This window comes from Esox lucius, chromosome 15 (assembly GCF_011004845.1).
Source record: "Esox lucius isolate fEsoLuc1 chromosome 15, fEsoLuc1.pri, whole genome shotgun sequence".
Lineage (NCBI taxonomy): Eukaryota > Metazoa > Chordata > Actinopteri > Esociformes > Esocidae > Esox > Esox lucius.
The window spans coordinates 25,388,534-25,414,327 of record NC_047583.1 but is presented as its reverse complement, the minus strand read 5'-3'; the positions used below and the strand labels follow the sequence as shown (position 1 = coordinate 25,414,327).

General features: G+C 42.7%; 1 protein-coding gene across 2 annotated transcripts; it reads left to right on the top strand.

The window, feature by feature from the left end:
* The first annotated feature begins 65 nt into the window (after nt 1-65).
* tecpr2 (tectonin beta-propeller repeat containing 2) lies at nt 66-25,755 on the top strand. 2 transcript variants are annotated; one of them, XM_010892909.5, is made up of 20 exons: nt 66-175; nt 1,098-1,341; nt 1,496-1,624; nt 1,904-2,035; nt 2,223-2,380; nt 3,002-3,308; nt 3,817-3,949; nt 4,292-4,762; nt 4,909-5,630; nt 5,825-6,008; nt 6,483-6,656; nt 8,052-8,232; nt 9,650-9,791; nt 10,025-10,265; nt 11,532-11,621; nt 11,820-12,053; nt 16,903-17,051; nt 17,314-17,455; nt 17,648-17,797; nt 23,946-25,755. In XM_010892909.5, the coding sequence occupies exons 1-20, from the start codon at nt 150-152 to the stop codon at nt 24,095-24,097; spliced, it is 4,161 nt and encodes a 1,386-aa protein (XP_010891211.4). In that variant the 5' UTR covers nt 66-149; the 3' UTR covers nt 24,098-25,755. The 2 variants fall into 2 exon arrangements, with proteins under 2 accessions (XP_010891211.4, XP_010891212.4); XM_010892910.5 differs by lacking the exon at nt 66-175 and adding an exon at nt 294-487.
* Nucleotides 25,756-25,794: the final 39 nt, after the last annotated feature.

Below are 25,794 nucleotides of genomic sequence, written 5' to 3'. Positions count from 1 at the left end.
ATCCGGTCAATCGAGAACATCATAGAAAACAAGGCCTTCTGCAGTCGACCTATAAAGTTGAGCGTTGGTGCGTGCAAAAATAATAGGCTTATTCATAACCAGATGTGACTTTTATCATAAAAAATATGCATTGAGTTGTATGCATTCAAATGCACATGGCAGTGTTTACACACAGGTATGTGTATGACTGCACATATAGTTTATTGGTATCAAAGTACTATATTTACTTTAACAGAGAGAAAATTAAGAAAAACATATATTTGTAATTGAAGTTCTTATCTGGCACAGTAGGTGGCAGCCATGCATATATTTCTCCCCGCGGGAAAAGGAAGTGGTCGGGTTTGTTGACATCCAATGTGGAATGAGAGTGACGAGAGATGTTCTTGCGTTAGCAAGTGTGCGATAACGATGTCGCCAGCTCTTTCTTTTATACTTGACTTTAGCGTAACGTGTGTGTCATCTATGTAATAGCGGGATATAATTTAATGTAAGATTATCTTGTTTGTTTTGTATTTATATTGAGATAGCTAGCTAGTTAACGTAAGCTAGCTAGCGCATGTCTGAAATGTCCACAATTTCTGGCGAACAGCTGTTACTTCTAGCCTAATAAAGGGACTTTTTCATTATTGTATTTGAATAACGTTAGTTACAAGGTATTCCTGTCTACGCGACGAGGAACTTTGTACGGCTACTGTGGTCTGTCAGAGCTGCCTTAATCCAAGCCCGTCACTTGTTAACTATCCAATATTATTTGTGGCAAATCAAATTAGTATTATTTAGTTCAGTTGTCCAGCTGTTTCGGTTAAGGACATTATTGGACAGCTGCTTGGTAGTTGCAGTATTGACTTAAATGGGCAAACCCGGGCTGGCGCTACTGTAACTGGGCGTGTACTGTAGTGGTACAGTATAACATAAAATCTGACTAGGATAACCACTGCAGCAACTAGTTAGTGCCTGAACTCTGGCGTGGTGGTCCTGCATGACCATAAACATTGTATAGTACCAGTATTACGTCATTGCTATGTCATCATGGCATGCATGTTTTTCCACATATTTGATAGCTATGTCATCTGTGCCTTTTTTCATTGTTCACATAGAGAAGAACATTGCCTGTCCATCATGGCAGACCAACCTGTTCCACAGAGCGCCCTGAGGGAGTTCTGTCCCCTGTACTACCTGCTCAATGCAATACCTGCTAAGGTCCAGAAAGGCTTCCGCTCGGTACTGGTTTACCTGACTGCTCTGGACGCTAACAGTGATTATATTGCAGTAGGAAGCAGTATTGGGATGCTCTATCTGTACTGCAGGCGAGTCAGCCAAATGAACAAATACAACATTGAGGTGAGTATGGTAGCGTTTCAAACGTTATTTTATTGAATTATGTTGCTTTTTTATTCCTAAGCAAATTTGACATCAATCATCAAATTATTAGCGATTATTTTCATTGTACTTTTTTTCATCAAATGTGAACTGCTTTGCTTCTGAATATTCCCAGGGAAAATCTGAGGCCATCACAGCAGTAAAGCTGCTTAGTTGTTTTGATGACTTAGTGGCAGTTGGCACTGCATCTGGTCAAGTTGCTCTCTTTCAATTGGTGTCTCAACTTCCCGGACGGAATAAACAGGTAGGCCATTGCTAACCAATTAACCAACTGATCTGTTCATATGATTGATGATTGTGTCATGTTTTGAGCAATTTTGTTTTATTATTATCTTCTGAATTTAGCACCAATGCCCTGCTTCAGTCTCTTTAATCTAATGTGTATTGGAGGGTTGGTTAAAAAAAATCTGAATGCATGTTTCCATCTCATTTGGTTTGATAAAGTATATTTCATTATGCAGGTGCTTGGTAAATGTGTCCCTTTGTGTAGCAAAACACTGAGAGCTCTTTCTCTTTTCTATAGCTAAGGAGATTCGATGTGGTTGGTTTTCACAAAAGCCCAGTCACTGCCTTGGCCTGGAGTGCCAATGGAATGAAGCTTTTCTCTGGCGATGACAAAGGAAAAGTTGTGTACTCTGCTGTAGACTTGGATCAGGTATAGAATCTTTCATCTGTTTCTTTTTGGGGGGGGGGGGGCAAAGCAATGTCTTTTTTTGTGAGTGTTTGATAATACTCTGCTGTTCTCTAATTCCTGTTAAGTACTGTGTTGTACACTTGCATTGTCAGAGTCTATACCACCCAGTATCACAGTCGGGACTTGACCTGTATGTTCTTATTCTTAGGGCGTGTGTAACCCAGTGCTGCTGTTTGAGGAGCCTTCAGCCATAGTCCAACTGGAGTACAGTCAGAAGGTCCTGCTTATCTCCTCTCATCAGAGATCCCTGCTCTTCTACACTCAGGAGCAGGCCTTACAGCAGCTGGGCACCAGGCCTAGGAAGAGGTAACAGTAGCCCATGGGATGTTAAACAAGTGTCCTGACTCTCTGTGGTCAATAAAGATCCCATGGTGGCACGTGGAGATCCAAGTCACTGCCGCGCGCAACTACTGTGTCATTGCGGCCTGGCATTCGAATCCCAGTACCGGCTGATACCTCGCTAAAGGGTCCAACAGAGAGGCGTAAAATCGTCTCAGCGCCACTTGGGGTGGACAGGTGGATGTTTCGTTGTGGTTATTGGCTGTGGAATGGGTTTAGCTCCAGTGCATGTGTGTCAGTGAAAATGCCCAGGCTGAGCAAGCAGTGGGATAAGAAGCAGAACTGCTTGGCAATATGCGCATTGGAAGACGTGTCTCGATCTTCCACTCTCCTGCTGTGGAATTGTCGTGATGAGGCGGGGCCATAAATGCAAGTTGCAAATTGTGAGGGGAGAAAATTGGGTGACATTAACATATATATCTCTATCTCCTAAGGCTGTCATTTTTCATGGTAAGAGTAGGGGTGTTAACCTCAGTCTAATTTGTCCCTCATATTATAGCTACCTAATGATCTCCAACTTCCTCGTGGTTCATTCATGCCCTACGGCTGCGTGTGCGTCTTACATATTTCTCTTGCTTTTCTTCAAAGCAATGGGAAGTATGGCGCATGCTTTCAGCCAGGCCTGTGCAAGCAGAGCGATCTGCTGGTCTACGCAGCGAGGCCGGGCCTTCGGCTGTGGAGGACGGACATCCGGGGGCTGGTAGAGGACACGCTTGTCTTGAAGCCTCTGTTCAACCAGGAGGTGCCCCAGTTTGAGCTTTTCCCCAGGCTGGGTCCCACCGGGGGCTACCGACCCCAGGAGAGACAGCTTGGCATGGTGAGCTGCTTCCTCAGAGAGGGCTGGGTCCTCAGCTGGAACGAATACAGTGTCTACGTATTGGACTGCCTCAACCAGGTAAGGATGTCCTCAGTCAGGAATGGATATGAGGCATTTAAATGCTTCCATTTGGTGTCACACTTTCTGGTGTTTTGACATTAGCTGATCAAAATACTGTGGGCGTGGCTCTAAATGGTGTGGTATGAGTTTGACGTGGAGGTCAGGGAGCGTGACTTCTGCCTCGGGTTGACCTCACCGACCTTGGAAGAGCCAGGGCATTAGCATGGTTGTATGGTCTCAATTGTGAATCATTTACAGCCGTAGTTACAGGTCAATCGGTTGAGACTGCAGAGGATGTAGCTGTCTTACATTGGATCCCTTCAGCCACCAGAGCATGTTGTGTGGATTGCATTTTTTTACAAATGTATATCTTTATTATAAAACTGAGTTGTGTAAGGTATTTAGATGAGTGAATTAGTTGAGTGAATGCAGGTACTGGTAATTAAAACAATCTTTGTGTCCTGTCAGTTTTATTTTACAGGAAGTTAACCTCAGTGTTTTTGTCTTTTATTTTGGGACCTTCAAGGTGATCATTGGTGCGCTGGAGAGCTCCGGGGACATAGTCTCTGTATCATGCACTGAAAATGAAATTTTTATCTTGAAAGGAGATCGGGACATCGTTCGAATCTCCAATACTCCAGAAGGGCTGGCTTCGAACCGTAAGAGCATATTGTATTTTATTTGCTTGAATACACTGAAACCCTTTTTCAAACCAAACAGCTAATCGAGAGACAGTCATGATCTCTATATAACTGTCTTTAGTTCTAGACCAGTTCTCTCCAACTCTTATTCAGCACACCTGATTCTAATTAGTAGTTGGATGAAAAGCAGACTCAGGTTAGTCACAAATGAGGCTGAAGAGAAAACCTACAGGACTGTGGCTCTCCAGGAACAGGGTTGGCCCGCCCTGTTCTAGACTTTGCCTCATATACTGTAGTTTTGGATTGTATCTCTGGAGTTATTCCCTGATAAGTCTTCTCTTAACCTTCTTCCCTGTCCAGTTTCTGAGTTATCCCTCCGTTTAACTTCCCCCCTGACCACGCCCACCATCCTGCTCCCGCCCACTGGCTCAGTTGAGACAGCACAGCCAATCAGAACCATGGCCATCGTCATAGAGCAGGGGGAGCGAGAGAGGCTGGTGAATGAGGAGGTGTTGCCTGAGCAGGAGCAGCTGAGAGACATCCTCCGGGTTCGAGATGCAGTGGACACTGGAACCCAAGCTGAGAGGCCTTGGGTGGGGGAGCGACTGAGCCACCAGAGAGGGGGCAGTGTAGGGGGCACCAACGAGTCTCGTAGCCGTAGCAGCTCCATCACATCCTGGGATAGCGCTCAGGGCATGACGCTCTCCACCACGACGGAGCAGTCCGAGCTCTCTTCCAGCCGCTACAGTGCCATCAACCAGGAGGACTTTCAGCAGGAACTGGTTGTCAAGGCCATCAAAGTCAAGAAGAAGGCCAAGAGGAGGAGACAAGGTGACTTGTTTGGCATGACTCAGATTTTTTATGCAGACTTGAGAGAACCAGTGCAATTGAACAGTTGGACTTTTGCCTGTTCTTTTTCGCGAGTCACGTATGAGCCATAAACTTCGCATGTCATACCACTCTCTTTTTCTCCACAGAAAGTGGAAACCGCATCTGTGACCAGTACAACAGCTGGTCTGAGAGCATGTCCAGTCAGGATGGAGGCGGGTTTAGTGACGGGGGCGCCAGCACCCCTATGAGTGAGCCCGCCTCCGACCACACCAGTCTCCAGTGCGGCAGTTCGGACCTGCAGAGCAGGAGCAGTGGTTCCCCGGACCGGGAGGGCTCCGTCGGCGGAGGCTCGCCGGAACTCACCGCCTCTGGAGCTCCTGCCCAAACTCCAGCCTCTGGTACTCAGCCTCCCTCCTGCCCAACGCTCCTGCCCATCCAGGGCATGGAGTATCAGTCCTACCCAGAGAGCGGGAAAGGCCCCTCGGCCACTAACAAAGAGGGAGAAGCCCCCACCCCGGACGTGGACCTGCTCCTAGAGTGCACCTTTGCCTACATGCAGACGTCAGAGACCCAGGATCGCATGGAGCAGGAGGACGATGACTTCCTGAGCCCCCTCATCGAGCCGGATGACTGTGAGGACCAGGACGGCCCCGACCACCATCAGAACTACCTGCTGGATTTGGAACCTCCTTACAGTCTGGATCCGACTTACACCCCGAGGCCAGAGCAGTGCCAGAGCAGCGATGAGGAGGACATCTACACTCCCCAGGGAGTCCCGTACTCCGCCTCCAGCGTCAGCCTGGGAGACGACCTCAACGCCCTCAACCTCCAGTGCTCCAACGTGTCCAAGCTGGACCAAGACAAGACCGTAATAGTCGCGCACCGCATTAACGACCACGCCTCAGCGCGGAACTCACTGCGACGGCTGACGTCGCTTCAAAATCGAAGCGTCAGATGAAGTCCATTGTCGTAGCACAATCACGCAATCCACGACGTAGAGTGTGACCTGTCGCCGATGTGAGCTGTCATTTGACCGGGTTGTCCTTCTGTTGTGTCGCGCAGTTGGCCGAGAGCTGGATGGGATACACCGGACCCGGCTGTGGCATCCTGAGCCTGGTGGTGACCGACCGGTACATCTGGTGCCTGGACTTCAAAGGAGGCCTGTACTGCAGTGCCCTCCCGGATGGGGGCCTGAGCTGGCAGAAGTTCGAGGAGAATGTGCAGCAGGTGGCTCTTTCTCCTTCAGGTGAGAGTTACCATGTGGTCACTTCAGGTGAGGGTTGCCATGTGGTCACTTCAGGTGAGGGTTACCATGTGGTCACTTCAGGTGAGGGTTGCCATGTGGTCACTTCAGGTGAGGGTTGCCATGTGGTCACTTCAGGTGAGGGTTGCCATGTGGTCACTTCAGGTGAGGGTTGCCATGTGGTCACTTCAGGTGAGGGTTGCCATGTGGTCACTTCAGGTGAGGGTTACCATGTGGTTTCTTCAGGTGAGGGTTACCATGTGGTCTCTTCAGGTGAGCTGTACTCGTTAGAGTTCTGAGTTTTTATTCAGGGTGACTGGTCTACACGGCCGCTGTGTCTCAGAGGTGCATGTTGGGCGTTCATTAAGTTTTACCGTGGGGTGTTGGTTGGTGTCGGTTGTTTCCGATGGCCCGAGATGGCCGTTACGTCCGCAGGTTCTGCCCTGCTTGTACTGATGGAAACTGGTTTCTTTCCAGGGTCCCTGCTCTGGAAGGTGGAACAGAAAACCATGACAGCATATGCATGTGGTAAAGTCACCATTAAAGGGAAGAGGCATTGGTACAAGGCCCTGGAGGACTGTGCCTTTGTAGCGCTAAGTGAAGACACGGCCTGGATCATCAGTACCAGCGGAGACCTTTACCTGCAGACAGGTGTGTTAAACACAGTGAATGAGTATGTTGATGTATGTACTGTATAGTTAAGTCGTACGTGTTATGCCTCCTACCTTTTGTCTTCCACTATGGAGTAGAGAGAGGCTGGGATTCATTCAAACGAACCATAGTAAAGTTCATGTTTTTTTTCCCCATTTAATTAATTCTCTGAATTAATTTGACCACCGGAAAAAGAGCTAATGTTACTGAGGAAAAATACTGCAATGCTGGTATGATTAGTGAGTCCAAAGGGAGACATTGCTGGATGGACCACTACATTTAGCGAGACTGCTGCAACAAAGAAAGATTTCTTACAGGGAGTTTCTATAGCAGGGTTTTTGACTAATTATTTTTGCTTTGTTTTAACCACAAACTTACTTAGTATTTGTAATTCTTAGTTGACATCGCCATTTGAGACATTCAGGGCTTCAGCAGCAGGTGGCCTCAGGGTTTCAAGAATAGTGCTACCCTGGTTCCTCTGGATGTCCATCCTCTAAACCCCTGACCCCAGCCCTCATCCTAACCCTCACCTCAACCCTTTCACATTTCCACCTTAATGACATCAGAGTTGGACAACCCACAGATCCCACTTCCTTTTTTCTCAAGAGAAAGAGGGTCTACCTGCTAAGTCAGTCTCTGACATTAACCAGTTGACCTGTAGGGGGAGTTGTTCAGATAATAATGATGTCAATAATAATATCATTGGTCCTAAATCAGCTTAATGGTAATGCTGTACAGATTCCATACTTAGGATTAAAATAATGAAGCCGATTGAATCCAAAACATGCTCTTACAGAAGCATGTCCGTTGTATTGTGATGGCTTGGTACTACAGTACTGCCCCACTTAAGAGTCAAGACAAGTAATCCGAGTTCCCTGGTTGTGGAAGAATGTTGGCTGTAGACTGTGTGTGTTGGGTTACATAACATATACAGAAGTGATTCTGGCAGCTGGTCTAACGCATCCAGGGCCAACAGAAAACAAGGACTGTTGATGAAATGACATTCTGTGTGCTTGTGCGCCTGATTCTCTGTGCGCACGTGTGTTTGCCTCTGCCGACCCTCAGGGAAACCCTCCGATTTTTAAAGGATTTGTTAAAGAAATTAGCCAGTGACAAAAGATAAATATCACATTGGTAACAGATATCAAATAAATAAAATATTACGTAGGGGCGTGTATTTTGTTCAACCCTCTTGTAATTAGATTTCAAGTGGCACATTTAATAAAAATGTCACATCTTGAACTAAGAAACAAATAGGTGGCTTCTATGCTATTTAATGCATAGGCTTGGCATGCTTAACATTTCGTTGACACACTGACATGCTTTTTACTTGCGCACAAATCACGGCCCACCTCAGACGGTAACACTGATCGTTGTTGTGGTGTGGTCCTGCAGGGTTGAACGTGGACCGGCCATGTGCACGCGCTGTGAAGGTGGACTGCCCGTGTCCCATGGCCCAGGTGGCGGCTCGGGCCGGGGTGGTGTGGGCCCTCAGCGAACACAGGGCCGTCTTCTATAGGGAAGGACTCAGCAGCTACTGCTCTGAGGGGGAAATGTGGAAATACGACAAAATCAGGTAGGACCTTCCTTGACAAAGAGAACCTTTGTGGAGATTTCAAGGTTTTCTGTCAAATGCACCAAATAACCCAGCGTCATCCTGCGCAGTGAAAAAAACAACACAGCGTCATCCTGCGCAGTGAAAAAAACAACACAGCGTCATCCTGCGCAGTGAAAAAAACAACACAGCCTCATCCTGTGCAGTGAAAAAAACAACACAGCGTCATCCTGCGCAGTGAAAAAAACAACAGCATCATCCTGTGCAATGAAATTCTTGACAAATATGTAGTAAGAGTTGAGAAGAAGAATATATATATGCAAAAATATAGCCAGACAAGAAAATAATAATGAAATAAAGCAACAATATACATAACTGTACACTAGCAGCAATAGAGTACTGTAAACTAGCAGCAATCTGGTAGTATTATTTAACATTTAGATATGGCAAGTATGGCAGTAATATACACAAGTGTGACCTAGCAGCAATAGTGAGTTATTGAAATAGTAGATACATATGTGCAAAAAGCTTATGAATGGTGGCATAACACACTACAACTACATAGTAAGAATTTAAGAAGAAAAATGTATGCACTGCAAATATACAGCAAGAAGAAAAAGCAATATATGCATAACACTGTACATAGCAGCAATTTAGAAAGAGTACTGTGAACTAGCAGCAATATTGGTAGTAGTATTGAATATTATAGAAATGGCAAGTATGGCAGTAATATACATAAAAATGCAGTTTGGATGGGCAGTATGAACAGTATGGTTGGCCCAGTGGTGTTGGATAGGCTTTGTTCTTGTGGAAGACGAGTGGTTTATTGTGTAGTTGTTTTTTGTACTCCAAAAACATAAAAAGAGGGAAGATTAAAAGCTTAGTAACAGTCACACTGCATGTTGAGTTCATTTGACACACCAGCATTTAAATCCGGGTCTCTTGCACAGCACAAGATTGTTAGCCTGCAGAGCCAAAAGGAGCTATAATACGAGTCTTTGCCCAATTTTGTCAGATCCCCTTGTACCCAAGGCTGTCTCATGCCTAACTTTACCAGTGAGTTGAAGATCACGGGAAGCCTTCCTCGAAGGTGTCATTAAGTCATTCTGCTTCTTTTCCACCCTGCTCTTGCAACCAGGAAGTCATGTGGTTCAGCAGACGTGAGGACGCTCTCGCTTTCCTGACAACCTGACAGTTAGTTCTGCAGGTGCCTAAGCCGTCTAGAAGGTGTCACTAGAATGGGATGAGACCAGGACATCCCCTCTGACGACACCTCCCCGCTCCCTGTGCAGCTCCGGCCAATTTGTGTCACTCTTAAGGCTTCCAAGCAATTTGTCAGCTGGCACCACAGTTGTGGCTCGAACCTTGAATGGTGGTCAGCTTGGTGCTTTGTGTTCTGTATATTTGACCTTTGTATTTGTTTCTCCTCGTCTCAAAGTGAGAGCCAGGGTCTGGAGCCCATCTGTATAGCCCTGGGGGAGAACAACACGGCCTGGGCTCTGGACACCAGCGGTAGTCTGTGGTTCAGGACTGGTGTCAGTGCCAAGAAACCCCAGGGAGAGGATGACCATTGGTGGCAGGTTAATATCCTTTTACTGTGGTTCTCAAACCTGGCCTTTTACACATTTAGACTGAGTTTGGTGTTAGTCATCTACAGTGATCCTCTGTTTTTCAGTGTGATAAAAAAAAAAAAAAGAGTATGCAATTTCATCTTCGTCAAAGTGAAGCAATTGCGTTAGACTTCAACTTGAGACGACTGTCGTGACTTCAGTTCTTCTGCAGCTCTGGGTTTTTGTTCCCTCCCTCCATTCAGGTGAGCATCACGGACTATGTGGTGTTTGACCAGGGCAGTCTCTTCCAGACTCTCATCCAGGCCACTCAGAACGTGGCCACGGCCACCAAGGCCCCGGTGGAGCGGGTGGCCGAGTGCCTCCGCGTGGCCTTCCTGTCCCAGCAGTCCCAGTGCCAGCCCAGCCTGGTGTCCTCCAATGCCACTGGTGTCTGGATTGCATCCGGGAGGAACGACTTCCACGTGGCCAAGGGCAGCCTCAGCGGTATGACGTTGTGCCCTCGAGACTTGTCAGCGTCCAGGCTAATGACTAGGCTTTGCAAGACCCCAGGAGGCATTTTAAATGGTTTAGGATAGTTTTAGAATGTTTTTTTTTTTTTTTTTTTATATCAGTGGTTTGGTTTTAGAAAGTCTCATGTTCGCTGTTTTGTAAGGTTGATAGTGGATTGGTAGTAAATGACATGAGGCAAAACAGGTTTGTTTAGCCAAACAGTGTAACATACCGTTTTGTTCTGTGTTCAGCTATGCAGAGAGTTAGTAGGATAAATTCTCAAGTCATTTACTAACCATTCACTGAGGGTCAATTTGCCTTTTACAGTTCAGTTGTAATCACTTTATTTATGCAATGTTTGTCCCTGTTTGCTGAGTAAATAATTATTTGTCCTGAAATGAAAGTTTGGAATGCTTCTCACAAAATGTGGGGCAAAACATTTATTTCCAAGAAAGACACTGAGCTGTGAATATGTCAAACTATTTCTCAGCCAACAGCATTGATTTAGGTGACAAACTTTGTTAGTGATTTTGCTGTTAGGGAAGTTGAGGACGAGATTGGCAGAAATTACTACTCTGTCATAGTAGCAATTGAGATCAATTTGTTGTCAGTAAAGCAATAAGTAAGAAGGTATGGTAAACATTGTAGGAATATTTGGACTAAATGTTCTGAAAATGACAAAGCAGGTGCTATTTTTCAAAGAGTGGTCCAACTGTAGATCCAGCTCACAGTCCCTGACTAAGAACATTTGGTCTTTAAGTTTGGCATGATGGACACCACATTTTCATAAAGTAAATGTTGTTTGCATTAGATGCATAGACCACAATATATTCTCTTGTTAATTTCTCAAAACTTGGGAAGGTGCAAAATGAGTACTCTGTGCATCTCTGTCCCCTGTGATGTACTCTGATACTGAGAGTTCAGAACCTGTCCAACCCAGGAATTCCTTAAATGCAGTATGGCAGTTTTGCTATTAACCCAAATTAACCTTCCATTTTAGGCTGGATGTGTCATATGTTCTTTATACCAATGCATAATCAATCAGTTAAATCATTATCACACCTCAGTTAGCCATTAAATACAAACTTTCAAATTGAGCGGGTTATGCCTCCTTATGTCGCCTGTTGTGTCTGAACAAAGCATCAAGGCAAGACTCTTTGCATTGCATTAGATACTTTCTCTAATGTCTAAGTTTGTGACATACTGGGATCTCTGTGCTAATGGTTGTCAGAATGTTGGTGTTGTTCTTGGGCACCACAGGTACATTCTGGCAGGGCGTGGTACCCAGAGGAACAGTCTCGGCCACCAAGTGGGCCTTCGTCTACTCCTCAGCTGTACTCAGTAAAGAAGGTACTTTTTTCTTTCTGTCATACAAATGCAGAAACAATAGAAATATAGAAACCCTTAACCTCATGCCAAAAACCTTTCAAAACCTCAAACGAATTATCCAATGAAAGCATCTTTTTGGACATTATGTTCCAAAAATGGGCATCTGTCTCAGTGCATTACATTAACGGCACGTGACTGACTGTGTTCATTCTCCTGCAGGGAGCTTCTTGTGGTTGGGCCAGAGCAAGAAAGACCTATTCTGTGTTTGGGACCAAGATGGTCAGATGCACCCAAACACGGTCCAGCTACCCCAGGATATCGAGATGGTGCAGCTCTCTGCCTGTCGCGATGCCCTTTGGGGTCTGGACCAGCATGGCCGCGTCCACATCCGCACCCTGTCCGCCAGCTGCCCCACTGGCATGCACTGGAACCTGCTGGACCTCAGCCAGCTCGGTAAGGCCATCCTGTTTACCTGTACATATAACATCGGTGGCCTCAGCAGAAACCGTCATTGTGCTGTAGATATTAAGGGAGCTTTTCCTTTGTGAATAGCTGTTGTGTAACAGACCAGACCTGAACATCTATTCCCAGTCTGACGTGCAGATATACCACCGGTCATATGACTAGTCTAGGCTGTTAAATGCCAGCCTGTCTTTCGGTGTCAGTTGCTTACGACTGCATTCTTTCATATGGCCTCTATCTTGCTCTCCCCTCCAGGTTAGGTTTCGTGTCCCAGTAGTCATTTAATGAGCCTGTGGTCCCATAGCTGGTTGGTGTCTCTGTATGTGTCTTTCTAGTCCTAGTTACGCAGTGCATTAGCACTCCTGAAGCAGACGATCTGAAGTGTAAAGGGATTGGAAGGGGGAGGTAGAAGACAGGCTGGTACTTTAAGTCCTGCTCTGTCCCATTCTAGACATGTTAGAGGCATTGAGTTGCTTCTGACTTAGATTCCAGGCTGTGGATGTTGCTTTCTTCCCCAGTGTTACGACAGAGGTGGTGGTTCTCTTTTTTTCTTTTTTTGGCTGGTGAACTTTCATGAGACATTATGTACTAAAGTTCTCCTTGAGCAAGGTGTCAAAGTTCAGTTCAGGCACAAAAAAGTTCTGAGCACTGCAGTTTCAGGGATGGGTTCAATCACTGTGACTTACTAATCAATACTCAATGCTGAAAGCAGGTCAGAGTATTTAAACCAAGTTGAGGAAATAATCTGCTTTTACCCAGCCTTTAGCATTTGTCTGTGCCAAGTCGCAAATAGGAAGCTGACACATCTGTCGGAAAACACATATTCCTGAAGAGACATTGTGTGTGTGGTCATTCAGCAGTGCTCCGTATTTAGCAACTTCAAGGTAGATTCCAATAAAGTACTCTGCCATAAACCGCAACACAGATATTCAGATGACGTAGTGCTTGTTTCTGATACGGTTACACACAGCTTGTGCACAGATTAGCTGTTGAAATAGCCACTGGAGATAGGCGAAGCTGAGGTTGACACCTCAATCCTTTGAAGATGTTGTGGTAATTGACCGAATATTCAGTTCACTTTGTGTGTCTGTCATTTCCTCCAACTCCCTCCCCTCTGTTCCCAGGCTTGGGGGATATGTGTACATGCACACAGTAATGGGATCATTGTAATACAATGGATGAAATTGCTTTGCACGAACGACAGTGTCAGTCCCTATTTGATTCTTTCAGAACATTGTGAGTCGCAGTAAGCGTTTTAACGCAATGATAATGTTATTTTTTGAACGCCTATTTGATTTGGACGGAAAATGTTTGGTTCATTTGTGGAATACATTTATTCCAGCGTTTTAATCATTGTGTCATTTTTTTCCGATTGAGACTGACTACGATGTTTACGTGACTACTGCTATACCCTCCCTACTGCCATAATCAGTTTAATATCGATGTATTAGTTTGCAAACTAGCGTAAATTAAAATGTATAAAATGTTCATCTTAAAGCAGATAGACCCACCAGGGGCCAGATACCACTGAGGCCTTGGTATTTGTTTATTGACGAGGTCCAGGTTGTTGTTCTGCTGGTGTCTGGATGCAAACAGGCAGCCACGTGAGGACAGTGGACAGCTGTAGCCAGGCCGTATTGGGCTCTGAGTGCATCACAGTGTAACATGAGTGGGGCGGGAGCTGAAAGTACACTCATTTATAGCCCAGTCCTGTTACTGACCACATGATCTGAGTCTCCGTGCTAGAATGCTGCACAGGAATCAAGATGGGGACAGAGTGTCTGGAATGCTTTCACGGTTCATTATAGTTCATGGAAGACGTTTTGAACATTATTGTGTAGAACAAATGAATATATATATTTTTTTAACTGGTTACTTGTTTAGAAATATCAACTGAAATATCTTTTGGATGGGAAAAACACTTCACTGCGGGGAAATGTATCCCAAAGCATTGATTCAACACTTCTATCATCAAGAAATGTTCTCAATTGGTGTCTAGCTCCTGGTAAAACTAGTTGTTTAAGTCAGATGTCATCCTCATGTGTGTTTAACATTAGCATTTTATAATATATAAATTATAGTCTATAAATGATCTTCCTGTGGCATTCTTCAGTTGTGGAGTAGGCCTGTATAAAATGGCCTGGAACGTATTCCTCCTGACCTGTTGACCTGACCAGGAATTAACTTGGGCCCTTCTCATTGGTCACCATTACCTTATTGACTGGTCAGTATGAGACCTGTTAGATGTAAACATGCCTCAGTGACCTATGTTTTGTAGGGTTCAACACCATTTCCCTGCAGTTGTTTTTAAATAGTGTTCACAGTATGCCATCCTATCAGAGGAGGCTCCAGTGAGCTGAGGTCAAAGGGTGATAAAAGGGCCTTCATCTGAGCTTAAAGATAGAAATACAACATATGTGCTGTCTTTTTACAACAGCATGTTTTCTATAACACCATATACCCTATTCAGACAAAGAAACGCAAAAACACAAAGGTCTCATTTAGCATTATTGGCTCTGCATTTATTCCATAACTGGAATTAGCAATATTGTTTCTGCAGTATTCAAATCAGTCTGCTTTCATATAATATAGTTATGAGTTAGGATTGTAAGACAAGTCCCCACCGATATGTCAGCCAACTTAACTACAGTTGCTAGGTTTCCAATGGCCCTGTCTCTCCCCACACAGACCTTTTGTTATAGAATGTCAATAGGCTCATGAAGTGCATAAAATATAAAAGCACTCTTAGAACATTGTTTTGATGTTTCTGTTTTCATGTTCCGTACACAGAAAGTGATGAAGACTTCGGAAAGCCAATGTAATGAGCAGGAATCTTTCCCATGAAATAAAACCATTTACTTTGTATTGTGCATTGTCAAACTCTGTGCATTGTCAAACACCACCTTTGGTTTCGACATGTGCTTCCTTATCTGGCTAAGATTAAAATGACTGCACACTACACGTAACGACGAATATAATCATAGAGAATCAAGGTTAGTACAACAAACCAGTTCACTATATCAGCTCCAGTGGCAGTTTTTTCTGTTGTAAGAATTGGTCAGTGACCGGTATTTTCTGTTCTAAGAATGGTCAGTGACGGGTCTTTTTTTGTTTTAAGAATTGTCCAGTAACCGGTATTTTCTGTTTTAAGAATTGTCCAGTGACAGGTTTTTTCTGTTTTTAGTATTGTCCAGTGACTGGTCTTTTCTGTTTTTAGTATTGTCCAGTGACAGATCTGTTCTAAGAATGGTCTATTGTATGGTCTTAACTGTAACATTTGTCACAACCCCTAGTGACAACACTGGAATGTAATGGGGGGGCAATTTATGTAACTCACTTATTAAAGTGGATGTGCATCTTGTATACAGTCTTGACTAGACCTGTGTACTAGACCAGAGTGAACTTCAGTTGTGGCATTTGTATTAGATAGTAAACACACAATAGCTAAAAACACCCACTATACACACTCACCTAAAGGATTATTAGGAACACCTGTTCAATTTCTCATTAATGCAATTATCTAATCAACCAATCACATGGCAGTGGCTTCAATGCATTTAGGGGTGTGGTCCTGGTCAAGACAATCTCCTGAACTCCAAACTGAATGTCAGAATGGGAAAGAAAGGTGATTTTAATCAATTTTGAGCGTGGCATGGTTGTTGGTGCCAGACGGGCCGGTCTGAGTATTTCACAATCTGCTCAGTTACTGGGATTTTCACGCACAACCATTTCTAGGGTTTACAAAGAATGGTGTGAAAAGGGCAATTCACAGAAAATAGGTTTCTTGAACATGACAATGAGTTCACTGTACTGAAATGGCCCCCACAGTCACCAGATCTCAACCCAATAGAGCATCTTTGGGATGTGGTGGAAAGGGAGCTTTGTGCCCTGGATGTGCATCCCACAAATCTCCATCAACTGCAAGATGCTATCCTATCAATATGGGCAACATTTCGAAAGAATGCTTTCAGCACCTTGTTGAATCATAGCCACGTAGAATTAAGGCAGTTATTAAGGGGGTCAAACAAAGTATTAGTATGGTGTTCCTAATAATCCTTTAGGTGAGTGTGTGTGTATGTATATGTGTAAATACATTACTTAAAAGAGCCATACTTTTTATTGTATTAGTAGCATAAATACAATCATTAATGACTAGAACATCTTCTGTTTTAATTAAATGTAAAAAAAATTAATAATAGTTTGGAGTGTCTGAGATTCCCCATTTAAACTTTCTAGACTGTCCGTCTCAGTTTGCATTGATAGTTAGTCTCCTCATACTCATTTCAAACACACACAGTACTTTTCTTCCCACCCTAAACCCCCCTGGACTAGCTAATACTTTTCTGATCACGTTCTGTAGGGGAAGAGGAGAGGACATTTTGGGTTGTTGTTTAAATTCAGCCTTGTAAATGTTTGAGGCTGGATTGTACACAGTGCCCCTTTAATATGAAGTCAGAAGAATAAGGCGATTAGTGGTGTGGCTTCATTTGGAGATTGTTCAGAGGTCAGTCAGGACAATAGTCAGACTGTGGTTTGCGTGAGATTACTGTGACATAATAGTGTTCAGTCCCATAGGCCTAGGGTGCTATGTTGTGCAGCACAAAAGAATATCCATGGCTGTGTTTGTTAGTTACTAAACAATAGTCAAAGAAAATTGGATGTTCATTTGATAATGTCAGTTTACAATTAACCTATTATATAAGTATATTGTAATGTGTAAGTAAATATTGTTATTTGTTATGCTTGAACAAATGTTTCTGCCCAATCACTTCAGTGTCATGAAAGGCATCAATGAAGCAGAAGAACTGGCATTGATTTTTGGCTGGGCTGTTTCTTGCAGGTCAGGTACGGCTGATTAGCATATCATGTGGCAGTCAGAATGTATGGGCTTGTGATGGCTATGGAATGGTATATTTCCGTGTGGGCACGCAACACCTCAACCCCAGCATGATGCTTCCTGCCTGGATATGCATTGAACCACCGGAGCAGGTAAAATCAGTCATCCATCTGCTCACATTATAAATACAATTTGATACAATGAAATGTTGGATATTTAAGTCTGTCTTCACACTTGCTAACTTGGAATGTTGTATAAAATAGCTCACTATATTAACTATACATTTTGAGAATAAAGCAACTCTGAAGTCGACCCAGATGAAATAATGTCGACCCTCATACTCAGTTTGTTGAGTCCAATGTATGACCCGTTGTGCCATGTTGTTGACACCATCATGATTTCCTGGTCCATCAGCCCGTGGGAGTGCATTTGATAAGGATCCACACTAGTCCCAATGACCGCATGCTCTGGGCCATTGACAACCGAGGGAACGTACATGTCCGCACAGGAATCACCGATGAAATGCCGGTCGGCACAGACTGGGAACACATTCCAGGTAAATTTGCTTGACGACCGACCATCAGTCAAACACACAGCAATGTAACGCCATTTCCCGTATCGAAAGACTGATCCATTGGGTTTTTTGCCCAATGCGGTTCTTTCAACCATGTATCCATATGTGGAAGATCAAACCCTTTTTGTGAAATCTTTATCCGGAGTAGATAATGGAGATTGTTTTAATTTCCAGGACTACAGGCTAGTCAGCTGGTGCTGAGTGTGAAGACAGTTTGGGTACGCTGCCCCAACGGCGAAGTGGCGAGGCGCTACGGTATCACTGACAAGAACCCCGCCGGGGATTACTGGAAGAAGATACCTGGCCTCGTCAACTGGCTGACCGGTGAGTGATGAGACAGCAACTGTGAAAGATGGTGTGAGTGTTGTGCTGGTGGTAGATTTTTTATGGAATATAAACACTTTAATTATAAGGCATTCTATGCATCTGCCATCGCATTTGTGGACTTGGGAAGGTATACCACCTGCTATTCCCACTGTATGTAGGCTAGGTTGGAAAAATTGACTGGTCTGTGGATGTCGTAAGGTTGATTGAATTTTGATTGGTCAGTGAATGATAGGTGGTTGCGATCAGCGGTGCATTTTTTGTGCTCATTTGGTTTTTTTCTAGTTAGGCCTGAGAGAGTGGAGATTAATTAGCAATATCATTTTAGGTAAAAGTGGTAGTAGTAGTAGTAGTTGAAGAAGAAAGGCATTGGAAATTTTTTAAATGTTCATTGATACTTTGAATTTACAATTGTGCTCATAAGTTTGCACACCCTTAGATCCTAATACTGTGTATTGCCCCCTTTAGCATCAGTGACAGCTTGCAGTCTCGTGTAATAGTTGTCTATGCCCAGGGTATGAAAACTTATGAACACAACTGTATAATGTCAGAGCAAATCTATTTCTTTAAAAACTGTACAGATGTTTTACTGTTTATTGTACCAATGTAAAGTTTGTACACATTTAACCTTTCAAGTGACTAAGGAAGTCTGTACAAAATGGTACTGGTTATATGACTGGTACTGTATATACCGGAAGAAGAAGAAGCATCTTTTTTAATATGCCAACTGTAGTCTTTTGGTTGCTGATGACTCTGACAGTCAGATCAATAAAAATCAAGGCCTATGAATAGGGGAGACAAACCTTTTACAATATGATCCTTAGAACAAGCTCTCAAGTGGTAGTAACCCAGTCACTAATAGACATTTCATTGATGCTGTCCACTTACAACAGTGTTTGTTAAAATTTTGTTTATAGAAAGAACAATTAGTCTTACTTTTCCTTTACAGAATTCATGTTTTGCTTACCAAACTTCATAGTGAAAGTCTTTAAATCCCTTGCACAATCTTCTCATTTGGTTGACTGAGAGTTAAATCTAAAAAGGATTACCATATCTACTCAAACAACTCCATGTTATTAAAGTGAAAGAAACCTTGAGAAAATATTAAAAATAAATCCTGTCCAAATCTGTTGCCATAATATGATGAAAGAATACTTCTTAAAAGCATGGGAAAGCCATTAAAGGTTTGCCCTAAATTGAAACTACATGTTTGAGTGAAATCCAGTGAATCCTAAAAACCCTGCCAATATAACCCTGAATATAATTTCCAGTATATTCTTTAGCTAGATAATTAGACTAATTTCTTGGGTAATGACACGTGGGAATGGCTTTCAAGAAATGTTGTGTGGTCCAGTATTAGTCCTGACAAAAATTTGCTTGAAATCAGTGACACTGTTTCAATAAAGCCAAATACAATGGATGTATTTATATTATTCAAGGTGCCTGGGAGCAATATTAAGACCTTGTCTCTAAAAAATGTGAGAAGCAAAAATCTGAAATGTCCATTGAGCGTGATTCTGTTGTTTTAGTCCAGGGCTTGGCTTAATCTGTGTCCACAAAACTGCCAAAATGAGCATATCGGTAAACCAGGGAGAATCTTTTATATCAAGTCGTTATATCATATAGATTGAATTTTGGACAATCTCTAATAAGATAAATTAAGACAATTTACCTGTATCTAAAGTAATACATTTGGTCTACTACTTTTCTGAACTATTTGAACTATCAAGGGATCAAGGTTTGCTCTGTCACCATACCTATTTATTATGGTACTTGAATTGCTAGCAATGAAAATAAGAGCTAATGATAACATTCAGGGGCTAAAGATGAATGGTTTCAAAATAAGTGTTAATCTATGCAGATGACTCAAGTATTCTTCTAAGTCCTCAATTGTGCACATGGCCTTATTAAGATAATTTCTCAAACATCTCTGGTCTGAAACCCAACTATGGAAAATTTACAATACTACTGGTCAGAGCACTAAAAAATACAAACTTAAATTTTCTGTGTGGTTGGTGGCTGGAGTTTACATCACACCAAGTGCCTGTTTGATCAGAGCACTGATTTAGAAGGAAATCACCTTATTTCTATATAGACCATCATGGGGTATTTTAACCATACAAGCCATTAGGGGGAAAGTATTTCCTGGAGCCTGTTTACAGTACTATTAAGGGGCATGTAAGGGGCATTCCACTGCCAATCCACACCCCCCTTGGATTCTGCCCCTCATCCAGACATACAGTACTAGTCAAAAGTTGGGACACCCTTACATAAATCTGCATACCATCCAAAAATGTGTCACACAGCTACAACAAGCCATTTGTTCTCTGGTGAAATTAGGTGCCTCTACTCCAACAAATGGGAAGCCCACAGAGTGCTGACCGCTCTATAGAGTGGGCTATAAAAAAGCTTGCATTTCAAATAAGGTCAGTCAAACATACATAAGTTTATCTGGGAAAGCAATTTTCTAGCAATGACAGCTTGTCTGTTTGGAAATGATCATATTATATTATTGCTATTACAAATCAATAGTTACCCGATCTGTTGTGGTTTCAGTCACTTGGACACTTCCCTAAGACTCTCACTGTCCCCGCCACTTCCCCGTCTTACACTTCACACTGGCGTATTTGGTCTACTCAGAGAAGTTATGGTACGCCTACACCCCCAAGCTCTGCATATATCCTCAGTCCCTTCAGCTCCCAAAGCAATAATGTTTTGCTCAGAGTTCTGATCTCACTTCATTTCTTTCCTGCACCTAGAAAACATATATTTTCTTTGGTTCAAGTGGAGAAGAAGCTTCAGTGGTTGATGGGTCTGGTCAAATGCTTGCACTTGGGTCAGACATTGTACTTCCTGCTGAATCCTTGGACACTTGTTGAACCACGTGAAATATGTAGCATTGAACATGTCTCTATAGCAGGTGTCAGCTTGAGCTCCAAGCTCACCTGTTTTTTCAGACATTGCAGTGTTGTCCCACAGCTAAACTGGTTTTAAGAGGTACTCATACAATGATCCCACTTGATTTAATGGATGCTTTAAATCCTAGATATCCTTGCCTCAATTATATATAAACCCATAATGATTTTCCCTCAGTCTGTTAAGAGAGGCACATCCAGTATCTGAGATGTTTGATTTGGGTGATAATGCATAAAATGTTTTATGGTAATCTTCTTTTACACTGGTTCAGCTGACCAATCTCTGAAAAATGTACCTTCACAAGTTTTCTCTAAAAATCTTTCACTGTTTGGATCTTGGGGGGGACGGGGGAGGGGGGGCATTTACAGTGGGGAGAACAAGTATTTGATACACTGCCGATTTTTCAGGTTTTCCCACTTACAAAGCATGTAGAAGTCTGTAATTTTTATCATAGGTACACTTCAACCGTGAGAGACGGAATAGTGCAGGTCCTGCCATGTAGTTCTGGGCTGATCCCTCACCTTCCTCATGATCATTGATGCCCCACGAGGTGAGATCTTGCATGGAGCCCCAGACCGAGGGAGATTGACCGTCATCTTGAACTTCTCCCATTTTCTAATAATTGCGCCAACAGTTGTTGCCTTCTCACCAACCTGCTTGCCTATTGTCCAGTAGCCCATCACAGCCTTGTGCAGGTCTACAATTTTATCCCTGATGTCCTTACACTGTTCTCTGGTCTTGGCCATTGTGGAAAGGTTGGAGTCTGTTTGATTGTGTGGACAGGTGTCTTTTATACAGATAACCAGTCCAAACAGGTGCAGTTTATACAGGTAATGAGTGGAGAACAGGAGGAGAACGAACAGGTCTGTGAGAGCCGGAATTCTTACTGGTTGGTAGGTGACCAAATACTTATGTCATGCAATAAAATGCAAATTAATTATTTAAAAATCCTACAATGTGATTTTCTGGATTTTTATTTTTGTGATTCCGTCTCACACAGTTGAAGTGTACCTATGATAAAAATTACAGACTTCTACATGCTTTGTAAGTAGGAAAACCTGCAGAATCGGCAGTGTATCAAATACTTGTTCTCCCCACTGTAAATGTAACGATTGTGCAAGTCACTGGCGTCGTTAGGCCTGGGCTTATCTTTTATGAATAGCCCCGGATCTCATATTGACCAAACAATAAATAAATGCATAAATAGCCCCTGATCTATTAATCTATTATTTTGATTGCGCGTCATTAGGCCGCTAGGGTGTACATCTAAATGTTCCGTGTGTACATTCAAAACCCTGTACTCCCTGTCCTGGGCAGGGCGGGGGGGTGGAATGTATTGTGATCCTAGCAACACCTCTGGTGCAAGTGGTGGGCACGCTCACTAAATCACTATCCTTTCTAGCAATTGTATTTTGATTAGTGGCCATGTGCCTTGGCCTATTTCAGCTACTTTTCACTGACAGTTGCAACTTTAATAATACATTATTTGACATTTCCTGCACTCTGTTCAAATAACAAGCTGTCCGGCTGTAGGCTAAGCACTTGCAATATTAAACATTCCACATCTTCTTATGCTTCCAATCCATCCCACACATCTTAGCCCAGATTACAAGCATGTTTTGTACACATCAGAGGCCTACTACATCTTAGATTTCATAAATTACAAGGCATTGGTAATGCTTGGCTTGTGTCCTAATGTGCATATTGCAGATATACCAGATTGGCTCCGTTGATAAAGGTTAGCAAAATTGGCTGTATAAAATGAACAACACCGTTAATATGCTATATTGTAATTTCCCAAAATGTGGAAAATATGGCAACCTTGGTTTTAGTAATCTGCCCCCTTATCTTGAAATGATCCTTTACCTGGATTTTTACTGGTGGATTTTCAAAGTACGCATCCATGCATGCGTTTTGGGTCAGGATATACAAACACATTTGCTGGCTACAACATACAGTAGTTACGTTATAGTAAGCCTTAACTGAAACTGTATATGGTTATATTGCAACTGTTACTGGCATGGAAAAGTTCATCTTCAGTCTCACTAGCAATTGCTCAATTCTTATGATTATTCCTAGGAAGTTATTCGATACTAGTAAGCCTATTACTGGATAATAAGCTGTTAAAACGGCCAGTGGCAAAAGCAATACAGTTCATAGACGCTATGGTGGAGGTAAACATAATAAGAAACGTTAGTCAGTTTAACACAATCCTCAATGGAGTCTTGTGACTGTTGAAACGTGTAATGCTGTGGCATAGTGGTTAAAGACAGTACCTCTCATGTGGAAGACCTTAGTTCAAATCTATTGAGAGCAAAGACATTTGTTAATTATTTCTGGTAGATTCCACGATTCTCTCGTCATTTCACTTGATGAAAAAGTAAGTTATTACCTTTATTGTTCGTTATTGTGTAAATGTCATTCACGAATGAAAGAAAAAAGTATGTTGTTTTGCCGTCAAGAAAAAAATATGTTCTTATACCATGAAGTGAAATAGCTTTGGCAGACTTGCTAGCAGTTGCTCAATTCTTATGACTATTCCAGTAAGTTAGAAGATAAAGCCTATTACTGGCTAATATGCTGTTAATACGGCCAGTGGCAAACGCCATACATAGACGCTATTTGTGGTGGAGGTAAACATAGTAAGAATCTTTAGTCAGTTTAACTGTATCAGTGTCAGTCACAAATAGCCAATTAACTATTAACGTGGGTTACCTGGGTTTGAATCTCGAGAGGGCAGCACTTTCTATTGCGGGCCGGCTTAATTAGGCTTGCTTGGTTTCTTGTTTCATAAGATTCTAGAACATATTGAATTTGTTGATCCTTCGGTCTGCTCATATGGACTGGCCTCTTCATTGGGATTCAGTTCTGCAGACTGAAATGGTTGTTACAAATGTTGATTATGTGGTCAGTTAACCATTTCTTTGAGGATTGGGTTAATTGCCTTTCTGAAAGAGCCACTACGTTTCAGTTTTTGGCCTAAAATGCTTTAATGCTGGTTTGCTTCTGAACCATCTTTTTCCCCAATGCCTGTTGGTAAAACACATTTGCATCCTCTGCTAGTTAGGTTTAATATTGTTCCACTGGTTTTGAATCTTGTTAATGTAAACATTTTCACTGAGCAGTTGTTTGTCAAGGGTGTCAGTAATTTTGTACATGTCAAAACTTCTCATTAAGTGATTCTGCTCTTTACTTTGCTCAAACTGATCTCTCAAACCTCATTGTCCCACAGTGACACCAATGGATGAACTATGGGCTGTGAGTGTGTCTGGAGGTTTGAGCCACCGGCTCACAAAGACGCTGGTGCACAACGCTGTCAAGTCCCATGCCAACACAGGCTCACTGAGTGGAGAGGACCTGGAGGAAGAGTGGGAGGTGATCTAAAGAAGACAGACATTGCATTTGATTCCCTATTTAGTGCACTACTTTTGACTAGGGACCATCGGGCACATAGAGCTCTGGTGAAATGAAATTCACTATGTAGGGAGTAGGGTGCTATATCCCATGTCTACCCAACTGAAACAGCTCTGTAATGTTATTTGCTTTCACTGCTGAAATGGGCTGCATTTAATTTATTAGTGGGCACTTTACATACTGTGTGGTATTTCTTTTTAATGTTAACCTACTATGTACATAACCTGTAAGATTATATGCCAACGGTTAGAGGGTAAGTCAGCACTGAATGCACTGTGGCTGTGTGGACAAATGAGATGGGGTGGCGTGTTACCAAGTGACCTCCGGGTGTTACCCAAGCCCTTCTCATGCTGTTTTAGAATCCTTAACTGTCCTTGTTTACGTTTAACCCAACAAAACCAGTTCCCTTTGAATTTGAATGAACTACTTTTAGTTCTTTTATTTGTTTTTACCTGGTGAGGTTGTTGCAAGGCGATTTTGTTTTATTTTTATTTAGGTTCTCAGTGAGAAGGTAGCACTAGTTAAACTTGGCTACACTGGGTCTCTCGTTGTATTCTTAGGAACGTTTCCCATTGATCTATTTCCGTGAGTACTGTTTGTGCCACAGTACAATTGAGCCTCCCAGTCAGACTTGTCCAGTGTAACCACTGTCATTCAACATAATGCCACAAGCGTTAGATACGGCCATGTTGTGTTAAGTATCTAGTGTGTACAAAGAGAACTACAATGGTAGTATGAAGGAGATTTTTTTTATTGTGTATAATACCACATGTAACATGACTCAGTACTTGAATGGAAAAATGTATCACATTAACAGTGCAAAGGTACATTAATCTCTGTGTAGGTGTTTACTGTGCAGATTGATTGATGCTTCTTTTTATACTGTGGAAAGCTCATTGAAGAAGGGAAATTTGCAGGAGTTTAAGCTAGGAGATTTCTAATGTGTATTTTGTATACTACAAAGGAAAATGAACCAACTAATATCCAGTCTTAATACAGCTACTGCATATATAAGGGAATCATCAAGACTTTTATGGCGGAACAGATATAAACATAACAGCTAAAAAAGCTTTGGACATCAGTCACTGACTAGTACATCTCAATTTGCTTTGTGAACAAGTTGATTGTGTTTGTGAAAAGTTATTACTGTGGCTTAAGTAGTACTGTAGTACAATGCTAGGTATGTAGCTATCAGATAAACCATGGTTACACTGACATTAAGCATACTACTGTACATTATATCATAATGTTGCTATTGGATACTGTACTTCCCATCTTTGTTAATTAGTCCTTATAGGGGCTTGCAAGTGCTAATTCCGATTGAAGGTGAGCATCCCAAATGGCAGCCTATTCCCTATAAATTGCACTACTTTTAACTGGAGCATAGCCCTTGGTCAGAAATAGTGTACGTTTGGGGAATAGGGTAGAATTTTAGAGGTTTCCAATTTGGGCGGGTTATCGAATGATGGATGGATTGGAAAACACTGGACAGGAAAACCCGGTGATCAGATGGAAGTGGCCCCTATGTATATTTTATGGGATGCACAGTACCACAAGTCCACTGAACCCTGTTGTATGAATCTATGCCTCATAAGTAAGAACTTCCTTAATAAAGATGTTTACAGCGACTCTGCTTGATAATCCTCTATAATTGAACACACTGTAAG

Excerpts from the sequence above, each read along its gene's own strand:
- tecpr2 (XM_010892909.5), top strand. The coding sequence starts at position 150 with ATGCACATGGCAGTGTTTACACACAG. Across the intron at positions 5,631-5,824 it reads AGCTGGACCAAGACAAGACC|TTGGCCGAGAGCTGGATGGG; the intron begins GTAATAGTCGCG and ends TGTGTCGCGCAG. Across the intron at positions 8,233-9,649 it reads TGGAAATACGACAAAATCAG|TGAGAGCCAGGGTCTGGAGC; the intron begins GTAGGACCTTCC and ends CTCGTCTCAAAG.